General features: G+C 37.1%; 1 protein-coding gene across 2 annotated transcripts; it reads left to right on the top strand.

The window, feature by feature from the left end:
- On the top strand, window positions 1–26,167 carry LOC128858657 (zinc finger protein 721-like). Of its 2 annotated transcripts, none has more exons than XM_054095105.1 (5): window positions 1–369; window positions 11,652–11,795; window positions 11,865–11,954; window positions 12,020–12,343; window positions 25,118–26,167. In XM_054095105.1, the coding sequence occupies exons 1-5, from the start codon at window positions 94–96 to the stop codon at window positions 26,102–26,104; spliced, it is 1,821 nt and encodes a 606-aa protein (XP_053951080.1). In that variant the 5' UTR covers window positions 1–93; the 3' UTR covers window positions 26,105–26,167. The 2 variants fall into 2 exon arrangements, with proteins under 2 accessions (XP_053951080.1, XP_053951079.1); XM_054095104.1 differs by lacking the exon at window positions 25,118–26,167 and adding an exon at window positions 20,081–21,135.
- The last annotated feature ends 331 nt before the right edge of the window (window positions 26,168–26,498 follow it).

The raw sequence follows: 26,498 nt of genomic DNA on the forward strand, positions 1-26,498 counted from the left end.
GCTCATTACTAAAGGAGCTGTGCTAAAGATTGTTTATATTGTGTTAGTTAACAAAATACTACAACAGTTGTAATATTATTATAAACACAAATCATGGAAGAAAGTGATAAACAAAAAATTCAAAGCGACGACTTGAAGAAATGTGGTGAAATCACCACCCTGTTATCAGTTGGCAAAAAGGAGTTTTTTCTCAATTGTGGCCTTTGTGACTACACTTTCCTTCAATTAGAAAATTTCATTAGCCACATGTGTGAAGATCATATAGTTTATTTTACTGGCCCTAAAATAGAAGAAAGCCATTTGTCTTTAGATTTTCACGAGGAAATGGATGATGGAGATATTCACACGCAGGGGGCATATTCGGTAGAGGTAATATGTAATTGCTATATATTTATTATATTTGAATGTCCTGATGCGGTAATAATCTGCTGATTACGCTTTTTAAATCTGTTAATATTTTTTTATGAAAACATGTCTGATGAGAACTACAGGTCAGGAATCTTGACACCTACCGTCCAGACTAGCAGAGCGGTCAGGTAGACTGTAGTTGTTGTTGTAGCAGCATAAACAATCCCTATGCCGCCAATGCTGCTGAAGTGACAATCGTTGTACGGATATAAATCAGGTTTGTTTCGGTTACGTAGAACCGACTGTCGTGGGAACGAAAGACTAGTCTATCTGGACGCTTATAGATCCCTACCAGCCAAATTAATTAGTGCTTGGTTGCTCAAGTTGTTAGGATTTATTCTTAATAACCACATTCTATCACATACTATTGCCATGTGCATCCTGGTATAAGTATTTTTGGAATATGTATATGTTTTTCTCAATTGTGGTTTTTGTGAGAAAAAATATATACATATATATATAATAGGCGCGTACACCCTTTGGGTGTTTGGCCGAGCTCCTCCTCCTATTTGTGGCGTGCGTCTTGTTGTTCCACAAATGGAGGGACCTACAGTTTCAAACCGACTCCGCACGGCAGATATTTTTTATGAGGAGCTTTTTCATGGCAGAAATATACTCGGAGATTTGCCATTGCCTGCCGAGGGGCGATCGCTATTAGAAAAATCTTTTTCTTCATTTTGGTCTTTCTCCGAGATTCGAACCTACGTTCTCTCTGAATATGTACATGTACTTAAAGAACAGCCAGTTGTGGGATATTACCTGAGATAGTGTTACCATATACAATTTGTCACATTCTATTACATTACAGTTTCTTTTGCATAAAAATTGTAACAAATATAATGAAGTAGATATGTATTTATTTAAGGTTGAAGACCATATTATATGGTGTTGTTGTTGTAGCAGTAACTTTTTCCTGTCAGTGTAGTATAATTACCGGCCGTCTTCGTCTAGCTCATCTAACGGTAGGCCCAGGAAACTAGATGTTTCGACAGGTTGCGTCCAGAGGGATAGGGGTGTTAGATGAGTACATATATGGTGTTAATTGATTCTGAATATAGTATCCCTTCTAATAAGCAGCTCGGGTGTTTGAAAAACAAGTACCAATTCTAATAAGCAGAATTTAAAAGCATAGATCAAGAATGAATGTAGTCAAATATACTTTTAATGAGCTTTATTGAAGCAGTTTAAGCAAAAAAAATGGTAATTTATGAGCAATTTTTCATTCCCGAATTCAAACTTGTTCATCTGTTTGTACATCCAAATTAAATTGTGAGAACAAAAAGGTGAAAAACAATTATTAAAATCAAAAGCTTATAGAATTTTATTTATGTATATATGGTATGTATAAATATGTGATTGGCGCTTATACCCTTTATTGAATGTCTGGTCGAGCTCCTTCTCTCTGGTATGCATTGTGATGTTTTTCCACAAATGAAGGGACCTGCCGCTATATGCCGTCGGCAAACGGCAGATGGCTTTTTATGAAGGGCCTTTTCATGACGAAGATTCACCATTGCCTGCTGAGGGGCGTCCGATATTAAGGGAGTAGTATGGTTAATTCGGTGTAAAACAAGCATATTTTTCGAAATTTTTTTTGTCGACACAGTTGATTTATTCAAAATTTTAAAATTACTTTATTATAAAGTCATATTTAAAGAATATTGTGTGAAATTTTCATTGATTTTTATGAAGAAATGAGTTGGTGGCAGCGAATCTTCGCGGACGTCTCATAAAAAAGTTTTATTGCGGTGTCCCTCAGAACTCATTACTGGATCAACTAAAATCAAAAAACCAAATTTATTTATTTATTTAAAAAAAAATTTACTTAAAGAGTAAATCTTATAAGCTAATTGTAAATAAAGCGATAGCATCGAGGCCTTACGCTTAAGCTGTGTATATGGAATTATTTTGTATAGTGTCTTAAATTCTATGGTATAGGTTGGTTATTTTAAGGAATTTGGTTATTAAAGATATTGAATCGGAGGTTGGGGAAGATAGATGCGTCATTGGGTTTGAGTTCCTGAAGATTTGTCTTCTGCGGGCGGTGTATAGTGGGCAATGAAGAAGGATATGGGGTATGGTACATGTTACGTCCGGGTTGCACGTGCACGTAGTTGGGTTGGTGTTTGTCATGAAGTGTCCATGTGTAGTCTTTGTATGCCCTAGCCGAAGACGCCCGAACTTTATGACGTCTAGTCGGGTCACCCTATTTTTATTATTTTTTATAAAGTCTGTTATGTGGGTTTTTGTGTGGTTTACCTGTTGGTACCAGTTATTGGTTGAGGTCCATGTGTGGTTCTGTTTGTTGTCAAAATGTTTTTTTATATGTTTTTTAATGTCGGTTAAGTTGAAGTTATGTGTCATTAGCGTTGGTGTTTGATGTGCTTGTTTTGCGGTGTAGTCAGCGAATTCATTTCCGGTAATGTTGGCGTGTCCCGGCACCCAGATTAGTTTGATTTTAGGGTATTTCGCTATCATAATGTTTCTTATGGTGGTTGGGTAGTGATCGTAGTTGTATATGTTTGTTATTGAGTTGATGGCCGAGAGGGAATCGGAACATATTGCGAAGTTTTTGTTTTTGCTCTTTATTGTGTTTATAGCTTCACTTATGGCTATAATTTCTGCAGAGTATGTTGAGCTGTAGCTTGGTAGGTTTGACATTTTTATAACTTCGTTTTGTGAGGTTATGCTGTATGTAGTATTGTTGTCGGTCTTAGATCCGTCTGTGTAGATGAAGGTGTAGTTGTGGTATTTCTCTTTAATTTCGTAGAACTTTGTTTGATACTGGATTGGGTTCGTGTTGTTTTTGTTTAAGTTACTTAGGGTAGTATTAATTGCTTTAGGGTTTAGTATCCAGGAAGGCGAGTTGTGGATGGTATGTTTTGGATGTTTTGTAGGTAGATTGAGTTTTGCACTGAGGTTTAATATTTTGCCTATGGCTGGCTCTTGTTTGGGTATGTATTTTCTTTTTTTGTAGTTTTGGGCGATGTTGTGGAGCGGGTTGTGTTTTGATACAAAAATTGTTTTAAATAACCTTGCCGTGGTCAAGTCTCTCTGATTTTCTACCGATCGTATATTGGCTTCGAAGAGTATGTTAGCAATTGGAGTGGTGCGCAGTGCCCCCAGGGCAGTTCTTATAGCTGAATTAAGTATTGTTTTGATTTTTTTCAACTGTGAGTTTGAGGCGAACCCGTACAAAAAAATGCCATAATTTATTTTCGGAATGAGTAGCGTTTTGACCAATGTTAGTAAAGTTTGGGTATCACAATTAAACTTTGGGGTGGCCAGGCACTTTATGACATTAAGTTGTGTTATCAGTGCTGAGCTCATTAAATCTATGTGAGAGTTCCACATGTATCTTTTGTTGAATATGACGCCTAGTACTCTTAATTCATTGCTTGGCTGGAGGTTTATTTCCTGCGATAAGATTGTGCATTTGCAATTGTGTTTACGACATATGTGGATGTATTTGCTTTTTGTTTGAGATAGTCTCGTTCCTGAATGCTTGCACCAGTCTAGTATGTCCCTGAAAATGCTCCTCATGTCTATTACTGGATTTTTCCCTTTTTTTTCTTTAATTATTATATAGAAGTCGTCCGCGTATGCGCAGAAATCGAATTCTTTGTGACGAGATATGATGGAGCTTAGTTTGTTGTAGGCGATGAGGAAAATGATGACGGATATGGGTGAGCCCTGGGGGGTTCCATTGGCCATGGGCCGGATATCGGATAATTGGTTTTTGACGCGTACCGCAAATTTACGGTGAGTCATGAAGTTTATGACGTATTTCGTAATTTTGGGGCCGAGTTTCCACGTTTTGAGCTGCTCCACTATAGTGTGTATGCCGATTCTGTCGTAGGCCTTTTCGAAATCGAGGGATATGAGGGTTAGATGGCTTTTTGAAGAGAGTCTAGTTGACGCTAAATAATCTAAGAAAAGTAGGGTATCTGCTGTTGATTTTCCTCTCATAAAACCCGTTTGACGGTTATTGAGTAGCTTGTGTTCTGTTACAAGCCACCAAAGCCGATTTGCGATTATTTTGTCTAGAACTTTAGCAAGACAGAGGTTAAGTGATATCGGTCTATACGAATTTGCAAGGGTTTTCTGTGTTTTGGGTTTCGGGAGCGGTATAACTAAACTATATTTGAAGCTTTGTGGAATGTAATTTTGAAAAACGGAGTTATAGAATCTTAACAGGCGTTGTTTAAATGACTTTGAAGAGTTTTTGATCATTGGATACGATATTCTATCTATGCCTGGTGTTTTCCCTTTCAATTTACTGAGTGCTGATGTTAATTCTATGTAGTTTATATCTTGCTCTATAATTATCGACTCCTTGGAAGGAATCCAGTCGACTGGGGTGTTTATTGTTGTTCTCTTTCTGGTTTGAAAGTCGATAGGGAAGTTGAGACCTGACGCGTTTTCGCTCCAGAATGTAGCGATTTCATTGGCGATGTCTTTGGGGTTTGTATACATCTGGCTTGGATTATTGCGCGATTGTAGGCAGTGAATACCATGAGATAATTTGTATCCGCAGAATTGTCTAATGTTTGTCCAGATGGTTTTTGTGGGTGTATTGGGATTTATGTCTTCTGTCAATTTCTGTATCGATAACTGTTTGGTTGTCTTTATTTCGCGTTTTAATTTGGAATTAACTTTCTTGTAGTTAAGGAGATTTTCCTGAGTCATATTTCTTCTAAATATGTTGAATAGTCTATTTTTTTTTGCTTTTAAGTTAGTAAGGTGGCTATTCCACCAAGGGACAGTTTTCGATTTGTTATGGGGTTTTGTTTGAGGGATTGATTCGTTAGCTGATTGTAGTAAAATTTTTTTTAGGTTGAAGGCTTCGGAATTAATGTTATGGCTAATAGGTCTGATTGACTCGTAGTGAGTACATTTTCTCTCGAATAGTGCCCAATTTGCAAGATTGACTTGGAATTTGGGCTTGAAGAGTGTCTGCGAGTGATTTCTTGTTGGAAATAAGGAAATAATAATCGGAAAGTGGTCGCTTCCATTTAAGTCGTCTAGGATCTTCCATTCCGCATGTGCGGCGAGATCGGGAGAGCAGAAAGTCAAGTCGAGGTGAGTGAGCGTGTTATGTGTGGAAAGGTGAGTGGGAGATTTGTCATTTAAAAGTATATAGTTGGATTGGTTGATGAAGTTTGCTAGTATGTTCCCCTTTCGGTTATTTTTGTGTGAGCCCCAGTCTTGGTGCCTGCTGTTAAAATCCCCTGTAATAATGTGTGAGTCCTGTGTTTGGTTCAATACGTTTTCTAAGCTGTGTGTCTGAAAGTTGGAGGAGGGCGGAATGTATGCCGATGTAATTCTGAATTTTCTTAAAGAATAAATTTCTAATGTTACGTTGTCGAAATCTTTGCTAGTTGATATCATTTGGTGTTGGATGGATTTATGTACTAGAAGGGCTGCTCCACCATATGGCAGATTTGAGTTGTAGGAATACAGTGAAAAATTGTTGGGGATAGGAATTTTTTGGAAGTTTGAGGGTAAGTGGGTTTCTTGTATAGATATAATTTGTGGTTTGTATGTTTTTAATAGTAGTAATAATTCATTGTAGTTGTTTATATAACCGTTCATATTCCATTGCAGTATTTGAAACGTCATATCAAGTGGAGTTATAGTGTAAATATTATCTAAGTATTTTCTTGTGGTTGCGTTTGCTTATTTATAAATTACATGTATAGATTATTGTACTTATGTGTGTGTTTATGTGAGTGTGTTCGTGTATGGATAATTGGTGTATGTATACTCTATTTGTTGTTTAGTCGGTTGCCATTGATTCAGAAGATTCTGAATCGCCGTTGTTTAAAGTAGCTGGGCTTGTGCTGCGCTTGGCTCTTTTTGTTGTCTTGTTTATCTTTTTTATTTCGTTTTTGGTTCTGTTGGATATATTTTTTGGCAGGATTCTGATTTTGTTTTCTTTAACAATTTTTTGTATGGTATTTTCTGGAGTAATGGTGCTGTTGAGTAAGACGTCTGAGTAGTCGGTTTGTTCTCTTTGCGTGGAGGCCGATGTATGTGGTGGAGGCGAATTATGTGGTAAGATTGATGAGTGTGATGGATTATTGTTGGTGTTGTTGGAGCTGGTTGCTTGCGTTTTGTCAATTTTTGGTGTTCTGTTTGTTATTGGTGTGTGAGTTGTGGGTTGTGTTGGAATTGATGTTGGTATAATTGCTGCCTTCTTTGCGTATGATGTGTTTTGTGGGTGACGGTCTTCGTATGTACTGATTGCTTTTCGTCTATCCACTTTTTCTAGTGTTATGATGGCTTGTATTTCCTTTTCTTTTATGAATATTGGACATATTTTATTCAAGGCGTTGTGGTTTGTGTTGTTAATTCCTTGCTGGATACAACTGCTGCAGGCAGTGGGGTTGGTGCACTTCTCGTTTAGTTCAGGGTCGGTGTGTGAGGCTTTTGCACAGTTTATGCATACTTGAGTATTATTGCATACTCTTTGCGAGTGTCCGTATCTTAGGCATTTGGTGCATCTGAGGGGAAGTGGGATGTATGGTCTTATTTTTACTTTTTCGTAGCCGATAAGTAGGTCGTCTGGCAGTGTTGGATGGTCGAACGTGATGATTAGTAAACCGGTTTCGATTAAACTTTGGTCCATTTTTTTCATTATTTTTCTTACTTCACTTACATTTTGGTGTTTCAGTTCTTCTTTGATTATTTCCTCTGGTATCCCTTTCAATTCCCTTGAGAAAATAACTCCTTTTGTGGTGTTTAGGGTGTTATGTTCTGTCACTTCCACTTTTATGGTGGGTGTGAATGATGTGAGAGTAATTAGTTTTGTTGCTTGTGCATGGGTTTTCGTTTTTATTAGAATATTTCCACTTTTTATTTTTTTACACAATTCTACCTCTCCACCGCACACTGAGTCGATAACCCTTTTTATTAGGAAGGGGGACACTTTTACTAGCGTTTCTGTGTTTTCGATTCTTGATATAACTAGGTATTTTGGTGCGTTAGTATTATTTTTCATTATTTTGTTTTTGTTCGTTGTGAAAACGAGCTGGTTGTTGGTTTTTCCTCGATCCGGTGGATCGTCCATTTTTCTACTTTGTTTCTGTTATCGCCTGTGTAATTGTTATTTTCCTTTGTTCCTTGTTTAGTTTTTAGTTGTTGATAGTGCAGCTGCACGTTTATTTGGGTTTGTGTTATTGTTTTTTGTTTGTTTGACAATATGGTATGCTGTTGTTCGTTCTATTGTTTTGTGGGTTTTACCTGTTTGTGGTCGCCGATTTGGTATTTTGTTATTGTTTTGCTTGTTTGTTCTTTTGTTTTGTGGGTTTTACCAGTTTGTAGTCTTTGATAGTTATTCACTGAATATATATGCGCACTCAGATAAATCACAACCGTTCGCGTTGGGTGATAGTCGGAGACTGAAAAAAAAAAAAAAAAAAAACCAAATTGATTTCATCAGCTAATAAGCTAAGTTTCGCAGGTAACAACGTCGAATTTTTTTTTTTTTTTTTTTTTTTTAAATTTTCTAAAGCGCTTTGAAGTCAAAACACCGATTTTTCATAAAAAAAAAACTTGAAAACTTTGTTGTTTTAAAATATGACAAAATTTAAAAAAAAAAAAACTCGACGTCATTACCTCGTGAATAAAGTAAAGAAACAAAAAAACCAAATTTGAAAAGAATCGGTGCAGTAGATATGAATCTACAGTGGACACCGACCGTAAAAAAGGCAAGTGTGAGAAAAACGCGTTTAAAGATTTTCGGCAGCGTGAAATCCGGTTGGAGAGGTAGATACTTAATCCTTTGTGTCTTTGTCAATTTTACTCTAATGCACTTCAAACTTTTCACACAATAAAATGAAAAAATACCATACTACCCCCTTAAAGAAACTTTTTTTCTGACGTCAGAAACGAACAGAAAAACAGAACAAATGTTACCTCCCAGGAGATGTGTCAAAATCACATGCAAATGCAAGAATGATCAAATGACCCTTCTAACCAAAGGATCCTAAAATGCTTGTGTATATTTCCCGAGCCTAAAAAATGATTCCAAATCCAATGAAGTCGGTATATACCTACATTCATATAATCAAAAACAAAATATAACCAATCCTATGGAAAAATATCACAAACTTGCTTAAGGAAATTCATAGAACACTTGATGTTGGAAGTCAAAAATGTATAATTTCAAAAAATAATATAAGGTTGTCTCAAAAGCTTAAGCGTTAAGGGGGAAGTCTACTGTGAATTTTTCAAAAAATCTATTTTTTTTATTAGCTTAAAAAATACTTTGAACCCTCTTAAATAAGGTACAATATGTGTTACAGCTGGCTAAATTTTTCTTCGTTGAAATTTCGACCTTTTCCCGAAGCGCTCCAAAGCGCGTACCTGCTATACTGAAACTTTAAACGCATTTTTCTCGAAACTAAGTTTTTGTATACGGTGTACACGATATCTCGAGTTCTGATAAATGAATCAGCTTAAAAATTTAATTATATATTCTCTGTAATAGTGTCTCTCGTCTGACATAGGATTTTTTTGATATCGTTATTTGTTAAATTGTTATAAACAATAGTAACATCAATTTTAGGCAAAAAAAAAGAAAAAAATTTCAAGAATTTTTTTTTCAACGCCAAAATTTTTTATCGACATAATCCTACGTCAGACGAGAGTCAATACTATGTATATGATAACAATATTTTGTTTTTTTGTTTTAGATCACCGAAACGTAAGATTTCATGTACACCGTTTAGGCACCTAAGAAAAGCGGACCTGCGCTTGCAGAAGTGCCACAGCGGCCATTTTGAATATTTTGACTTAAAATTTTTTTTTCAAAAACTTAAATATATAATAAAGATAAGAGTTTAAATAGATTTTATGTACGAGCAATATTTTGTTAGAAATAAAATCCGGAAAATAAGCCTGTTTTTCCCCTTGTCACAGTAGACTTCCCCCTTAATTTCCATTATTTTCGTTAGGCAAAGGCTTTCTTTCTTAATAAGATCTATTATTTCTGCAGATTACCTTCTACGTAATTTTTAAACAGGTTTCTTCTTAATAATTTAGTTATTCACCTCGTTTTTCACATTCCTTAGCACAGAATCTGTGAGTGCCTCACGGCTGGACTTGAAATATAACGGTCCCTTAGCTGAATATAAAGTTCGCTTAGATGAATGCACAATAAATACTCTAAAATGCTCCCATAAACGAGCAATAACGGTCCAAAAGCCTTGAGCAATATTTGAGGTACATTTTTTGAAATTTACAAAAACATTCCCACCAAGATCAATAATAAGACTCCTTTCTGATCCTTACTTCGGAACGCTAAAAGTCTTTTAAAGTAAAGCGATAATAAACAGTATTTTTTAGTTTCTTATAAAAAGAATATGAGTTAGTCAATATATAGTAAATTTACAAAACCAAAAGTAATTAGAATTTGCTTAAGTGAAAAGCTGTGGACGGAAATATCTTAATAAAAGTGAATTGGTTCTGTGTTTTTTCTTTTCGTTTTTGACTTCATATCCACGCAGCTGCATCAATCTGGAGCCTAAAAAATAGCGATACGTTGAAGACGCAACCTTCTTGGCGCTACCCCATGAACGAATTTTCAGTAATTCTCCGTATTTTACAACAAAACCCATGACCAAACAAATTATTAGTAAATGACAGAACAGTGTTGGCATTCCGAGTTGAGTTGATTTGGATTGTTAGGAGAAAAAGTGTAGGCCGTGCTTATGCTGAAATGCAAGACAGGGCTAGTGGAGACTGGAACCGTCTTTGGAAAACGTTGCAGAAATAAATTTCGGGTTAGGGTTAGGCTCAAGGCCAGCCCTCAATAGAAGTATTGGGAGCAATTTGCTGCATGAATCTGCTCCAGTGACGATTAATGTACTAGACAGGGCTACATACAATTATGGGGAATTCTGCTGGAGTGACAATCCTTGGCCGTATATAAATCCGGGTCGTTCCGCTAATGTCGAACCGGGTTAGTTTACTGGGGCGGCAGCCCTTGGTAGAGAAAAACCAGAGTCATTCTGGTGCGTAGAACTGTCCAACCACCACCCATTACAAACGAAGACCCGGATTTATATCCGGCCAAGGACTGTTCCTCCAGCAGCATTCACCGTATGTAAGCATGGGGAATGTTTATGCTGCTACAACAATAACAACAACAAACGAAGAGCCTCAGCTGCCTCGGGAGACCCGCATAATTTTGGCTCAATTAAGGTCTCAATCTTGCGAAACAGCACGTTTCATGAGCCTAACGTTAGATAAGCTAGACCATGATGATCGGTGACTACACCGCACTGGTAGGGCTTATTGAACTGCTACAACAACAACAACATATATTTCGCCATTTCCGGACAGCCGGTTCTCCGACCAAGGACTGCCGCCACAGTAAACCTGCCCTGTCGCTGAACCTCATCTCTCGTCTTTCGTTAGTAGAGTAGCTCCATGCAAGCGAAATTTGTTTCTGCTGCGCTTGCCAACAGACAGCTTCACTCGAACTTAACTTCGGTTAGATGTAATCAGTGCAACAGGTAGTGTCATCTTAAGGCCTGCTCAGGAGTGGATCGGTAATTTAATTTGTTGCTCCATTATTAATCCTGCCTTGAATTCACAGAATAAAAATATAATAAAATAAATAATAAATATATGGAAGGAAAAAAAATCAGCAATTTGTTTAATAGCATACTTAACCGCCAGCAGTAAACGATTGACAGCAATTAGTAAAAGGCGACTACTAAGGGGGCAAAAGAGTGTGGCCAATCCCCCTATTCAATTACGGATTGATGAATTAAGCTTGAGATTGGGGAGATTATCTGCATATGTGACCATACTGTAATAGACACGCATAATCAGTTTTTGTGTACGTGAAATGTTAGAAGCTATCTCTATGAACATTTATTTTTTATGCTGGTATAACAAGAACAGTGGCGGCATATCGAAAGGTTTTGAACGATCTATGACGAAATACTATTACTACCTTCACTCTCACTCGGTAATCAGAGCCGTATCAGTGCCTGTTGCAGACTTCAAATCTCTCATAACACCCGCCTATCACTGACATAATTACGTTAGAGATACTGCAATAGGTGATGAACCCCATCTTTCGTAGCAACTAATAGTTTACATCGCTGACCATTGTGTAATAAGAGAATAATATATAAATACGTATATAATTAAACAAAAATTGGTTCCTTATCCTTACGATAAATTCAAGCTTACTAATTTTTGCAAATGTATTCATGTTTTTACAGGAAAGCGATGATAGTAATTCCAATTTAAGAGACTTCGAAAGAGTTGAAATAGAATTGGATGACAGCAAAATGAGTGAATCACTGGATGTAAAAGAAGTGTTTGTGGATAGATTTATGAGCGAAGAGAGTGAGGAGAGTTTAACTGTTAGTAGAATACATTTTCTATTTAAAACCCAAATATACACTATAGTATATTAAATACTTTTTAAACAGGATAATAATGTGCCCAATAACATTGACGCTGAACTTTCCGAAATAGTTGACAATTCCGATGACGACGTGGAATTTACGACTTGCTTAAAGGTTTGGTATTCAGTTTATTGCCTTTTCAGGTTTTGTATTAAATAACACTCCTTTTTAATTCACAGGCCCTAGGACTTGGAAAAATGTTTGATAAAAATATGATACTTGCAATATTTGCAAACTATGAGAAACGACCTGCACTGTGGGATGCAGACCTTCAATTACCAAGGTATAATAGAAGAAAGGAAAAAGAGATAAAGAGTATAGCCGAAGAAGTGGGCATTCCAACTGAATGGGATACCATCCGAAAATTAATTGGAAAATTAAGTACCAGGCTTCGAACAGAAATGGTGCGAAAAAAAATCTACATTTCAAAAGGGAAAACATACTCTCCTGCTTGGTATTCAGATTTAAATACTTTTTTAAAGCCGAGGAGACAAACTGTTCGGGTAAGTTCAAGCTTTACGAGAATATACGTGCCTATAGTATGTAGTATATTAGCTCATATTATATAGTATAGTAGCTCAATAAAAAATTAGAAACATTCTAGTTTTCAACTTACATTTTCAAATGTGTAATACGAGTATAAAAATTTTGAAATTATATGCTATTTTTTCAACTAATTTGGCTGTAACAAAAATTCTACTTTCCTGTGCAAACAACTGAAAAAAAGTTTGTTGGATGTTATCATAATTTCGAAAATGAAATGGCGTTAAATATATGATATATTGTTGCAAATCACGAAAGTTCCAAAACTAACTGGCAACAAAAAGCCTTGTCACATATGACACGGCAGAACTCGCTATAAGATACGAGTTGCCAAATCGAGAAATTACGATAGTTATTAAGGGGGGAGCCTGGTTTATAAAGTCAAAAAAATCAATTTTTTTTTTTTTCGTTTTAATCGATTCCTAATATATTTCAGAATATTCACACAAAGTTACAGAGCCTAATTCTCAATATTTCCGTAGATACAAAGCCAAAGGTAGGCGAGCGTTAGGTAGTTACGCTGTGACTGGACAGCTATAGTACAAATCTTTATCTTCTTTTCTCGACTTTTCATTTTTATGATTTCTTTGAATTGGCGTACATGAATGAAAAAAAAACTAATGAACCTTTTGAAATGAATCATAGCTTTTTCCCTTCAGTATTAAATTCTCTTCTATTTGAACTAACAAAATAGATAAAAAAAATTGTTTCAAGATTTTTATACCAAGTTGAAGTGAATTTTTTTTTTTATAGAAAGACATTTTTTTCTTTAAAACCTCCAAAAAGTTGAAATTTTGGAATTTCTCTCAGTTTTCTTAGTTCATCTAGAATAAATAATTATAAATCCGTTTGAATTTTTTGCTTTAAATAATAATTACGAGCTGTATCTTGTACGCCAGTTGGAAACTCCAGCGTTGCAGCGCTCTACTAATTTCTATGTTAAATATTTTTTTCAACTTATTTTAACCAGTACAAAAATTTGTTATACTTTTTAAATGTTCATTAAAAGATAGAAAAACCTTTGCAGTGCTAAATTAATTTTTTCCTTAAAAAAAAAATCGCAAAGAGATGCAATTTTTAGACCTCATAACCCAGGCTCCCCCCTTAAGCACATCCATATATGCAGAAATGCATACGTATAGAATATTCAGTCTGAAGTTAAGCCAGTAAGCGTGTAAACGAAAAGTAATAAAGCAAGCAATTTGTGTTGCCATTAGTTCGTGATTTTTTTAAATTAACAATCCAGTGATCAAACTCAGAGGAATTATTGTGAGAGATTTTAAAGTAACAAATTCCTGTTGGTTTTGGTGTCAGAAGTGGAATTTTTGAATAAAGTCCCATAGAACAGGATAGTGAAAATGTCAAAGCTAGATGAGCTTACAAGCACGGCTATGGAGACAGAAGGCGTCGATGTCGAAGAATATGTGTTCTTCGACCAAAATCGAAGAAAAACAGAGAATCCAGGACCAGCACCAGAAGCAGACATGAATGTGATTATGGGTGGAATATTACAAATATCATCGCAGATGTTGCACATGCTGTCCCAAATATCATCGCAGTCGTCGCAATGATATCGTCACAAATATCATCAAAAATGTCATTGCAGATGGTACAAATATCATCACAGCAGAAATATTCCGCAAATACAGCGGAAATATCATTGCAGATGTCACAAATGTCATCGGAGTTATCGTCGCAGATAAATTCGCAGCTGCAAATGCAGGATACTCGTATATCCAAATTAAGAGTAGCGAAGATACTATTAGTCGAAATTGGAAACGATTGAGTTGGATGTAAATGCAGTAAAGACCCACCTCTGTGAACTACAATTAAACAAGCTCCAAGCAACAGCAAGAACAAATCATTGGAGTACTGCAAACAAAATTGCTGCATTAGTTGTCTCGGGGGTAACTATGAGAATCTTATGGCAACAATAATAGAGAGTCGCTACGGGAGTGACCACAGGCAGTAAATGTTCCGAATGAAACTGACGGATCGCTGCAAAAGGACAAATGGGATCTTGCGAATATGCGACAGAAATTGAGCGTTAAGCACATTTGGCATATGCCAAGGAAACAACAGACTTCGTTGAAAAGATGAAGTTCCAAGCATTTATAAGGGGTGTACGAGCTTCAGGCACGAAACGAGCATCATACTCAACACCGAAAGGGAAAGTGTCGTAAACAGCAGCTCGTCTTAGCCAGCCAGTGCACAAAGTCCATCGGGTTGAAGTCGAAGAAACAATAAGGAGAATAATACGAGAGGCCTCTTCTGAAATGCCACGACCCATCAGTGCGAGTATAAAGTGTTACAACTTCGGTAAGATGGGACATATTGCACGCAACTGCAGTATACCACACAAAAAGGAAAGATGCGAAGCGCTGTGGTTGACAATGGTACTCCCGAAACACAAGTGAATGTCTCCTAGTCTCCGTCTCGCAAATTGGATGAAAAATCAATAACTTGACTGTAAGGAGAACTTTAAATAGTCGATCCCAGGTGCTTACTCTTGACGCAGCTGCAACGAACTAGATCATTCGGTCAGACTTGGTAAATGGTAATATGGAACCATTGGTTGGCTATAAGCTTCAGACAGCTACAGGAGAGAGATTTCCGAAAAGGTAGTTTGTCGTTATTGGAGCTTTGTCAGTAGTTTACACATTTTTACTGACTGAAATCATAGACGAAGTAATAATTGGTGTGGATTTCACGCTGCTGCATGGATTTACCTTGGATTTGGTTAAAAGGATTCTATCGTATCAAAATATGGAGATACTTCTGAGTACTGAGTATGTGCGCAACATACAGTCCAGAAAGGTGACCTAAGTCACCGTGAACGGATCTCGCCAAAATCTGAAACAGTCATATGGGCTAATATGGAAGAAGGATGAGGGACGGGTAAAATGTGAGTCATAGAATCTGCTCATGAGACGGCGAATATAATCGTCGAAGAACACTAGTAGAGACGGGTAAAGACACGAGAATTCCAGTAAGGGTACTAAATGATTTCAAGCTACCAATCATTCTGGATAAAACAGCTGTAATTGGGATATGTCGTACTGTAGAAGCCATAATGAACTGCAATGGCGCACAACAGGAAAGTAAAGAATTTCAGGGAGCAGGAAGGAAAACCCCAGGTTTCATAAGGACTTGGTTGCAGAAATTAAGAGGGCTAGAGCGGACAAAAGGTAAGAGATTGCTGGGAAAATGCGGCTACATATTCAGCGGTGATGGCGGGAAGTTTGAAAAAAATACCATCGTGGATCGAGACACAGGAGATGCAAAGCCAATTCGACAAGTTCCACTAGCAAAGCGCGAAGAAGCAAATCAAATAATCCAAGATATGAAGCAAAGTTGAGTAACCGGTTGTGCTGGTTAAAAAGAAAGATTGTCGCACCGGTTTTGTGTAGATTATAGAGAGCTGAATGAAGTCACGAAAAAGTACAGCTACTCGTTACCCCTAATAAATGACACTCTCGACACTTAGACCGGTGCGAAATGATTTTTCACGTTTGATTTAAAAAGTGAGTACTGGCAGGTGGAAATTGATGAGTGTGATATTGCATAGGAGATGAGTTTTGGCAGTTTTCGGATTATAGGAGAGGCGTTCCTGCAGCTGAAAGAGATTATTTGTTCTACGCCAAAATTAGCGTTGTTGATACAGACGCTAGAGCATGCAGAATAGGAGGATACGGAAATCATTCTCGTAATCTGATTATGCTTAATCCAGAATTACATCCGTTTTAGAGGAATTCCACAATGGGTCAAGTGGAGCTCATCTGGGTATCCTTAAAACGCTGGAGAATATTAAGCAGCGATTTTACTGGATGAATTGCAGAGCAGCAGTTGCCGAATGGATTCGAAATTGCGCGCAGTGTATAGCAGCGAAAGGTCTAAAAGAGAGAAGTTGTGAAAGATTTAATAGTACAACGCGGGTTCACCATTTGAGTGAGAGGACATCGTTTCTTTCTAGTATTAACCGATGTCATTGGGCACACCAATTGAAGCAAAGCCCTTCTCCACCTGATCTTTCCAACGCAGAGGAGGTTTGCCCTTTTCCTCTACTACCACCATTGAAAACTCTCAGAGCTGGAGCGTTTGTATCCATTCGGACGACATGACCCAGCCAACGATCGCGCCGACTGTTTGATGACAGAAGGTACGGTTGTTAAAGCCGATGGCATCAGTATCAGCGCCATACGCCAACAATTGTACGCCCTTATAAAAAATTGTGCCTGAGCAATTGAGTTCTGCGGCTCGCTTGATCCTTTCCAGCATCAGGTTAAAGAAGCCACACGGTAGCGGGTCATCCTGTCTGAAGCCTCGTTTGGTATTAAACGGCTCGGAAAGGTCCTCCTTCTGACGGCGCTGCAAGTATTGACCAACGTAATTTTGCATCTCCATCTACTAGCCTAAATTTGTTTTTTTATGTTATATGGATACACTCTTCAAATGAGCGTATGTGAAGTTTCACTTCACTCTGCCAATTCATTCTTTGTTTATACGCCATTTAGTATCGACGAGATTGAATTTTTATTTTTGGGAGGTTTAAAAGCAAAGGATATTGAAAGTATCAATTAGTACAGGAGAAAGATGGGTTGCTGAATTTAAACGTGGTCGTACAAGCCTTGAAGACAATTCACGTCAAGGACGTTCAAAAACAGCAACAGAAATCGTAGAAAAATACAGAATATTGTATTGGAAAATCGTCGAGTGAAGGGGTAGTATAAGCAACATCTCATTGGGTAGTATAAGCAATATTGGCTGAAGTATTGGGTTTCAGAAAGCTGTGTGCATAATGGGTGCCGCATTTCTTAACAATGGAACAAAAACACATTCGATAGCGACTTTCTCAGCAACATTTAGAGTGTTTTCGAAAGGTTTATCCTTTTGTATTTTGTGCATCGATTCATAACTATGGATGAGACTTGGGTCTATCACCATGATTCTAAATCAAAACAAGGTATGAACCTGGTTCGAAATTAATTCATGTCCTGAAATCGGCCAAGAAGTTTGTAACATCAGTTTTTTAGGATGCGAAAGGAATTTTGTTTGCGGATTACTTGCAAAATGGTAAAACAATAAATTCTGTGAGGAGTATTTAAGTCGCCTTTAGGTACATCCTTAGAAGTAAGCTTTATTTTGCTTTATTCTAGAAATTGTTGAATAAATATTGAAAGAAATTTCATCATCACAGTTAATATAGATTCAGTTAAGAAATTTGACTTAAAAAATTCAGCGTATAAAAGAGCAGAATCTGTAGGTGTACAGCAGTTTTTTCACCACTAAAAAGTGCCGACGAGATGCAAGAACAAGATTTTTTCGAATTAACAAAGTACCGAAATGCTTTTGGGTTTGATTTTAAGTTGGTTTCAAAGCATAGGACGTAGTTTCTATATAAGAATTTATCCAATCGTAAGACTTTCTTGGAGTATTTCCTATTATTTCTCTTGCAGACTGAAAACGCGCTATTATTGTTTTTTAATTTACGAAGAAATTGGTTTTTCTAATTACGTAGTAACATTTAAGTTTGCTTAAGGCACTGTGCCAGGGCACTTTATAAAGTTTTTGTTAAGATCGGATTGCTTTAGAACTACAACAGTAATTTTAAAAATCTCGAAATACTTAGAAACATTCTGGTAGTGAAAGAAGTTATTCCAGTTGTCATTCAGTATATAATATCTCCAATTTCAAAAAATTTATTGCCTAAAATGAAAAGATTAGCACTGCTCATTTTAACAAATTTTTAAAATTTAAGATCAATAACTAGTGGTACTTGGTGCATATCTGGTTTACACTTCTAAAAACTAACAGTTTTACTTAAAAATATCAAGTCTAAAGACTTGTCCCTTAAGCTCTCAAATTACTTTTTACTTCCTTTATTTGCTCTAGATTATAGTATACAACATTTATCGGAAGGCTTTGCCACTAATTTGTAAATATGCTCCCAGGTAGTTAAAATTCTTATATCCTATCCCTTTCTATAATTGCCGTATGATTTTTTTGAATTTAAAGTATCTAGATAGTAGAAGGTCTATACTCTCACTGTCAATTGTTTTGTAGCCCTACTAGATCTCTACTCAACACCCATTTCACCTTAAATTGCTAAAAACGAATTATGCGCGAAATGTTCCTATTGCCCGCGCTCTAAGATAATTCAATGAGATCAAAAGTTCTATTCCGCTTGGCTTTACGGTGACAAAGAATGAATTGTATACATTTCTACCCTTTTTTCAAATTTATTTATTTAACTATATGTAGTAAATAAAACCATAGTTATGTTTGAATCTTGCAATAAACAAAAACGAAAAATGTTTGGCGAAAACCGAACTTTGGTCTAACTGAACTTTTGTGGGCGAAGCAAATGCCGAAAACCGGTTGTAGACTTTTACAACAACAACTACAACCGGTCGAGAAATGGTTGTTAAAATCAACGGTATGTCATTCGACGGTCGACGAGTGAACGACGAACTTGGAAAGGCTATGAGGATTATAACATGGATTATCGTTCGTTCATTGTAGGAAGTTAAAGTAAATGTTTGACAACTTCAAAGTGGTTTTGGCGATGTATCATACAATGGCAATTCGAATGACTTTTTGCACCGTTTCGTAACCGTGAACGAAAATGCAACACAACTGGGAATAACCGTCGGCACAGTGGACGTATCATGGTGAATCGGGTCTGAAGAAGGCCAAGATGGCTCTGATCATGGTGTCACTTACATGGAAAAGGTGCCTGGCGCATATCATAGAAAGTTATTGAGTGGCTGTGTCGCCGATTGAAAAAAATTTCTTTCACCACTACAGTGCACCAGCGTAGTTCGCAATATCAAAATTGCTTGAATTAGGTTATGAATTACTGCCAGGTGGATGAATTTTATCGACCTTATTGGAGATTGTGTTAAGAATTAAAGCGTTTCTTTGCCGAGTGTTGCTTATTTCAAATTTCAAGATAATTCGATCCATACCAGACTTTCGGAAATAAACCTTTAAAACTTATGTAATAATATGCGTTCAGGAAAGAAATTTTTGTCCGCACTTTTATTTGCCAGCAGCTAGCTGCTTTCCATACTGAGCGTCTCGTTCATTATTAAAGATTCCAATAAAAGCGAAAAAACGTCTACTTATCACTAACACACATTAGTGACTTGAAGCTGGCTTTGATTAAGTAAGGACTCATTTAAGAAAAAAGTAAGTTACAGGGTTATCCAATTGAACGCTAACCCACTTAAAACCTGTGCACTTTTTTAGCCGATGGCAACGTTGAACATTTCTCTCCCAGTTTTTTTATGGAAACTTTAACATTGAGTCGCTCTCAGTTGGCGTTTCTGAATCGTAACGACAAAATGTGGAAATGTCAAGTTGTAGAAAATGCTCCAAAGCCGCGGATAACCAAATATTTTGATGATAGATTGTCGCTTCATATTTCATTTCAAATTCAAGCGCGTTAAATTTTTTTGCAACAGCATTTTGCAAGTAAATGAAATACGGAACTGTTGATGTGCGCAAGAAAGTATTGATTTGACGATTTATTGGCATAGCTCTTGCCGAAATTCGAAAAATTTAATTGCTATTCAAAATTTTTTCAGCATTTTAAAAAGTTGAAGTTCAATTGGGTCTCCTTGAAGAAGAAATCATATAATAATTTTTACTTCTATAGTGGCTGTTTTAAAAATGTCTACCCATTTTTTTTGCAGGCAGAACCGAAACCGAAACCGAAAAAATTCACAGCACCCGAAAGCATTTTAAATGAAGAACAATGTGTGATATTAGCTGGAATTTACAAGGCATGTCCAAGCCTTTGGGATGAAACAGATATAACTTATAGGTTTAGTAATAGAAGACGAGAAGCGTTAAAAAATATGTACGATGAATTTATTAAAAAAACTGGGCTAAGTCTAACGCAAAGTGATTTGGATTGTGAAATTTCGCGTCTTCGGAAAATATGCTCTTATGAAAAGAGACAAAAGTTGATGTGCAAACGACAAAATTTGGTTTATAAACCCAGGTGTCAATATTACGAACATCTTGCATATCTCGAAGTAGACGTTACCCCTTATGAGTGTGCAATATGTGGAAAATTACTTGCAGGCTCAAGCCAGTACAAAGTCCATTTAGCATCTCATGATGGTTCTCTACCATTTAAGTGCCATGTCTGTGGACATGGTTTCAAGCTGACGACTAATTTAACTGTACATTTACGGCGACATGTCCAAGACTACATGTACAGCTGTAAGATATGCAACAAGACCTGCGCAACAACTACCGATTTAAAGGCGCATATGCGTTACCACACCGGTGAAAAGCCCTATGTTTGTGAGATTTGTGGCAAAAAATTTCGTTCGTTGTCAGAATTTAGAGTGCATATGCAACGTCACGAGAAACGACCGCGGCACAAGTGCGAAATTTGCTCAAAAACATTTTATAGAAAATCATTGGTAAAAGAACATATGAGTGTTCACATAAAAATAAGAGACAAGATATGCAATATATGCAATAAAGGATTCACAAGCTCTAAACATTTACGACAACACAAACAGATTCACGCCGATGAAAAGAGATATGAATGTAAAATTTGTGGTAAACGTTTTGCGCAATATGCTGGACTCAGTGGGCATGTTAAGTCACATGGCACAACATTAATTGAGATAAGCTCCAAGAGTGTTGGATTAGTTAAAGAAAATAATTAATTGTATAATATTTTATTACTTTACTTACATATACAAATAAACAAAATTTAATTTAATACTAATTTAAAAAAATTTTCAATGGGGAAATACAGTTATAGATACGGAAATAAATAATAGAAATAATTAAATATAGTTTAATTTACATTTATACAGTAAATTTGTATAATTTAAGTCTGAATGAAACAAAAATTCAAATTTGTTTCGGTTTACACAGCAAACTTAGGCGTGAAATGTAGCAAATTTCAGATGAAAATTTAAATAGCAAATACAAACAAAGTACGGGGTGGGCCATATAGCGTTTGCTTTTTGAACCACCTATTTTCTTGAGAATGGTAAAACAAATGACATGTGAAATGTGTTCATTATTTACTTAAAGGTTTGACATTTACGCAATGGGACCCTATACGCTTGAACAAAATTGGGGAATATTGAAAACCTATTTCCAAAGTGGTGAGTCTTCTACTCAAACTGTGAGAAATTTGAAAAAAAAAAATTCCAAAAAAAAGATTTGCCAACAAGACAGTTTGTGGATCAATTCGTGTTCGTGAAAGTGGATCGTTAATGGATAAAACAACACGTGAACGTGCTCCTACAGTGCGTACACCCGAAAACATTGCTGCTGTAGCCGAAAATGTGCATGAACATACAACAACCTCAACTCGTCATCGTTCTCAAGAATTGAACATTTCACGCACTTTATTGAGGAGAATTTTGCATAAAGACCTCGGTATGAAGGCTTACAAAGTTCAATTGGTGCAAGAACTGAAGCTCAGAAAATCCACACGTTACTGTAGAGAAGCAAATGAATCCACAACGAGTCACTGTTTAGTGCGGTTTTTTGTCTGGCGGCATCATCGGGCCATTTTTTTTTTCGAAAATGAGCGAGGAGCCGCGGTTACAGCAAATGGCGAGCGTTACCGTGACATGCTCATTGAATTTTTGTTTCCAAAAATTGAAGAGGATGACATGGACGACATTTGGTTTCAACAGGACGGTGCAACTTGTCACACTGCCAAAGTTACACTCGAACTTTTGGCTACCGTTTTTGAAAACCGAATAATCAGCCGAACTTCCGATATCAATTGGCCGCCTCGGAGCTGTGATTTAAACCCGTTGGACTATTTTTTGTGGGTAGCCGTTAAGGACAAATGCTATGCGAACCATCCAGAGACGATTGATACTTTAAAACACGAAATCGTAGTTGCCATTCATGAAATTGGAGCCAAAACAATTGAAAATGTGCTTAAAAATTGGGTTAATCGGCCTACTGTAAAACCAGTCGTGGCCGTCATTTGAACGATATTATTTTTCATTCATAAATGACAATGTTCAATCTTCAAAATAAAAAAAAAAAGTTTGAAAAAATATTAATTAGTCTTTTTTTTTATAGCCGATTCAAAAAGCAAATTTTACATGGCCCACCCTAGTCAAAACCCAAAAATTTATAAATTTTAACGCTATAATGATTACCAAACTAACATTTTGTTGTATCTGCCCTGTGGTATGTTGTTGTAATGTCTTTTCAATATAATATCTAGATCAGATATATCTTGAATTGTTGGCATTGAGATCATCTAATGCGAAGCTCAGTAAACATAATTTTACGGCAACTCGGCAAGCGACCAGCAAGCTATGATTTTTTAAATTTCAGTGCTTTATCTCTTTATATTACTTTTAGTTCCTTATTCGTTCGGTATTGGTACCAGAAGTTGCGCGGCGTATGTTTATGATTCGTCAAAATATATACATACATATGTATGTAAAGTTAAAGCTGTAGTGGAAGTCTCTCTGTGAATGTTATTCAAGGCCTGTCGATGATAACCGTGTTGCTGTTGTAGCATCATAAAGCATTTTAAAATTTTTGAGGAATGTCGCTGAAGGGTTAGTCATTGGCCGAATATAAATCGGGGCGGTTTGGCAACATAGAAACTATGGTCTTCGACAACGTTTGGTTCCATATATTTTTAGTTGTTGTTGTAGTAGTATAAACATTCTCCATACATTTACGGGGAATACTGCTGAAGTGATAGTCCTTGGACGGATATAAATGCGGGTCGTTCCGGTTACGTAGAACCGACTGTCGTGGGAACGATATATTTTTAGTGCTTCTAGTTCGTGTCAGTCAATTTCAAGAAATGACTTTTGCCATGTTTGTAACGGAAATGGTATTTTAGCCATATAGGCTTTTATGTCACCAATTCCGACTAAGCAACCCAAGCAATTGGATGTAACTTTGGATACCTTCTCGGCGCATACAAGCGCGACCGCTCTATGGTCCAAACCCGTAACAAAGTCCTCAAGTCGCTAGCTGGAAGCATTTAAGACAAATACAAAGAAACATTGCCGTCGACATTTAAGGCAATCCGTCTGCCAGTTTTGAATTATGAAGCGCCCATCTGGTCGTATGGAACAAGTGATACGTATCATGCCACCCAAGTATTGCTCGCAGGACAGCGACGGAATATGTCTTTCCAACATCTCAATCAGAAGATATCTTCATCAATTGGCTGACGAGGTACAGACATATGCACAACAACCACTGGATCCTACAATAAAGGGTTTGATTGAAAAGTAATGAGCCTTATTTTTTTAAGCAGTTTTATTAAACCTTTTGGCTTATACAACTAATATTCTTCAAAATAGGACCCTTGAGCGTCAATACACCGGTGGTAGCGGTCCTTCCACTGCAGGAAACATTTTTTAAACTCATCCGCCGGAATCGCGTTCAATTCGGCTGTCACAGTTTTTTGGATCGCATACACTTTGCGCATTTCAAGTTTTCCGGTCACGACTTCCCGCATATTGTAATAAGTTAAATTTAACTCTTCACTGATCTCACGTAGACTAGCTCGACGGTCAATGTTCAAAAATTCACGACCCCGGTTCACATCTTCGTCTGTTTGCGTCATCAAGGCCTTCCAGATCGCTGTTCGTCTTCGACGTCCTCCCGGCCTTCCTTGAACGACTTGTGCCACCGTTTTACCTGGGCACTGGACAGAGATTGGTCCCCGTAAGCCTCCTTGAGTAGCCCAATGGTTTCGGCGTTTTGTTTAGCTTTACGCAAAAATTTGATCGAGTAACGTTCCTTCAACGATCGCTGCATTTTCGCCACTGGAAAATCCTAACACACTTTTAAAACAGCTTTCACGCGCGGAGCGATGTTGACTGCACCGCTGTTGCCAGCACACTGGGACCGGTTTCTAGTGGAAGGGGAAGGTCCAACGATCATTTTCCCCCACCAGCCGATTCGGTTGATCGCTTGGCAGACGCTAAGCGCGGGAAGGCTCATTACTTTTCAATCAAACCCTGTATACAGACAGTAAATTAACGACTTTCCCCGGGAGTCCCTTTCCACCTTTATGAGATATTGGTATCGGATTCTAACACGGCACATTGCATCTTCAGCTGCTTCATGGACACGCGTTATTCTGACACAATTATGTTCCGGATATAGTGGTAGGTTAAACTCTTACCTATCAAGAATTGGCCCAGACTTAATATATAGCCAGCATGTGAACGCAGCATGTCATGCCCACTTAAACCCACTTGTCTAGCACCGCTTTCCTGTTCCATTAGAAGAAATATACTACAACGGCTGATAACTTCACCGCACTGAGCAGGGTTTTGTACACTGATCCAACAAAAACAACCCTCTGGTTGTCAAAGCCAAAACCTACAAATAATTTTTTTAGTGATTTGCAAGTCGTGGATTTAAAAGGCGACAGTATAAAACTGCTTTACTGTAAGGGAGAATATTCGAAAAAGTATTTAATAATATTTAGAAGTTAAGAAATAGCGAGGAACTAATTCGTAAGTTTCTTCATGCGTTTAGCGGACACTTCAAAATACTTTTTTTTGCGATATTTACGTATGCAGTTCCATTGCGCAGTTCTGAATTTAGCATTATTTTAAGGACTAGTATTTTCTCTTTACTTAAATTGTTAAATCTTTCCATACTTGATAATATATTTTTAATTTTGATTTTATTATTTTTCATTTTCTATCTTTTAATGGTTGTCTAATAGTTTTTTGCTTTATTTACAGACGACCACAAATCATGGAACTATTCCAAAAACTAAAAAGTTCCTGCCGCCCGAAAGTCTTTTAAATGACGCACAGTGTATGATTCTAGCCAACGTTTACAAAGAGTATCCATGCCTCTGGGATGAAACAGATATAACTTATAGGTTCAGTAATAGACGACGAGAAGCGTTAAAATCTGTGTACGAAGAATTTAATAAAAAAACGGGATTACGCTTAACACAATACGATGTAGGTTGTGAAATTGCACGACTGAGAAAAATTTGTTCCTATGAAAAGAAACAAAAAATAATAAGTCAACGACAAAATAAAGCTTTTGAACCAGAATGCGAATATTATGATCATATAGCATACCTCGAAGTGGATGTGACCCCTTACGAGTGTCCAATATGTTCAAAAATAATTGCTGGCTCCTGTCAGTACAAAGTGCATTTAGCATCGCATGATGGTTCTCTACCATTTAAGTGCCATGTCTGTGGACATGGTTTTAAGCTGGCTACTAATTTGTCAGTACATTTACGTCGGCATGTACACGACTACTTGTATAAATGTGAGGTATGTGACAAGCCTTGCGCCACAACCACGGAAATAAAAATCCATATGCGGTCACACACCGGTGAAAAGCCATACGTTTGTGACGTGTGTGGAAAAAAATTCCAAACATCATCGAAGATTAGTACGCATATACGACGGCATGAGAATAGGCCTAGCCACAAGTGTGAAATATGTAATAAAACTTTCTTTGGTAGAGGTTTATATAAAGAACACATGTTAGTTCACAGGAATGTGCGAGACAAAGTATGCAATATATGCAACAAAGCATTTACAAGCTCTAAACACCTACGTCAACATAAGCAGATCCACGCCGAAGTAAAGAAATATTCGTGCAAAATTTGCGATAAACGTTTTGCGCAATATGCGGGCCTAAGTGGGCATATGAAGACGCATGGCACAACATTAGTCCCTTCAAGTAGTAAGAGTGATGAATAAAAGATATGTAGTATTGTTCATTTAAAAAATTTACTAAATAAAAGACTATACATTTTTAACTAATTTAAATGTATTACTTACTTACTTATGTGGCGCTACAACCATGTGTCCAAAATAGCCTGCCTGTTTTTGTCCTGTCGCTGGTGCTAATTGGTAATTTCGAGCGTTGTCAGGCCCCGCAGCACTTTTCCCTCCAACGCAGATGTCATTTTCCACGATTTCCTTTTGAGCATGGGGTACCGCGTCATAGATTCGCCTTGCTGGACCGTCTTCGTTCATACGGTTCCACGCTTAACTATTTTCATGTTTCTATATAGCTCATACAGCTCGCTGTTCCACCGTATACATAACTCCTCACCAACGCGGAGGGGCCCAAAGATCTCTAATTTCATTT

This window comes from Anastrepha ludens, chromosome 3, assembly GCF_028408465.1.
Source record: "Anastrepha ludens isolate Willacy chromosome 3, idAnaLude1.1, whole genome shotgun sequence".
Taxonomy (NCBI): domain Eukaryota; kingdom Metazoa; phylum Arthropoda; class Insecta; order Diptera; family Tephritidae; genus Anastrepha; species Anastrepha ludens.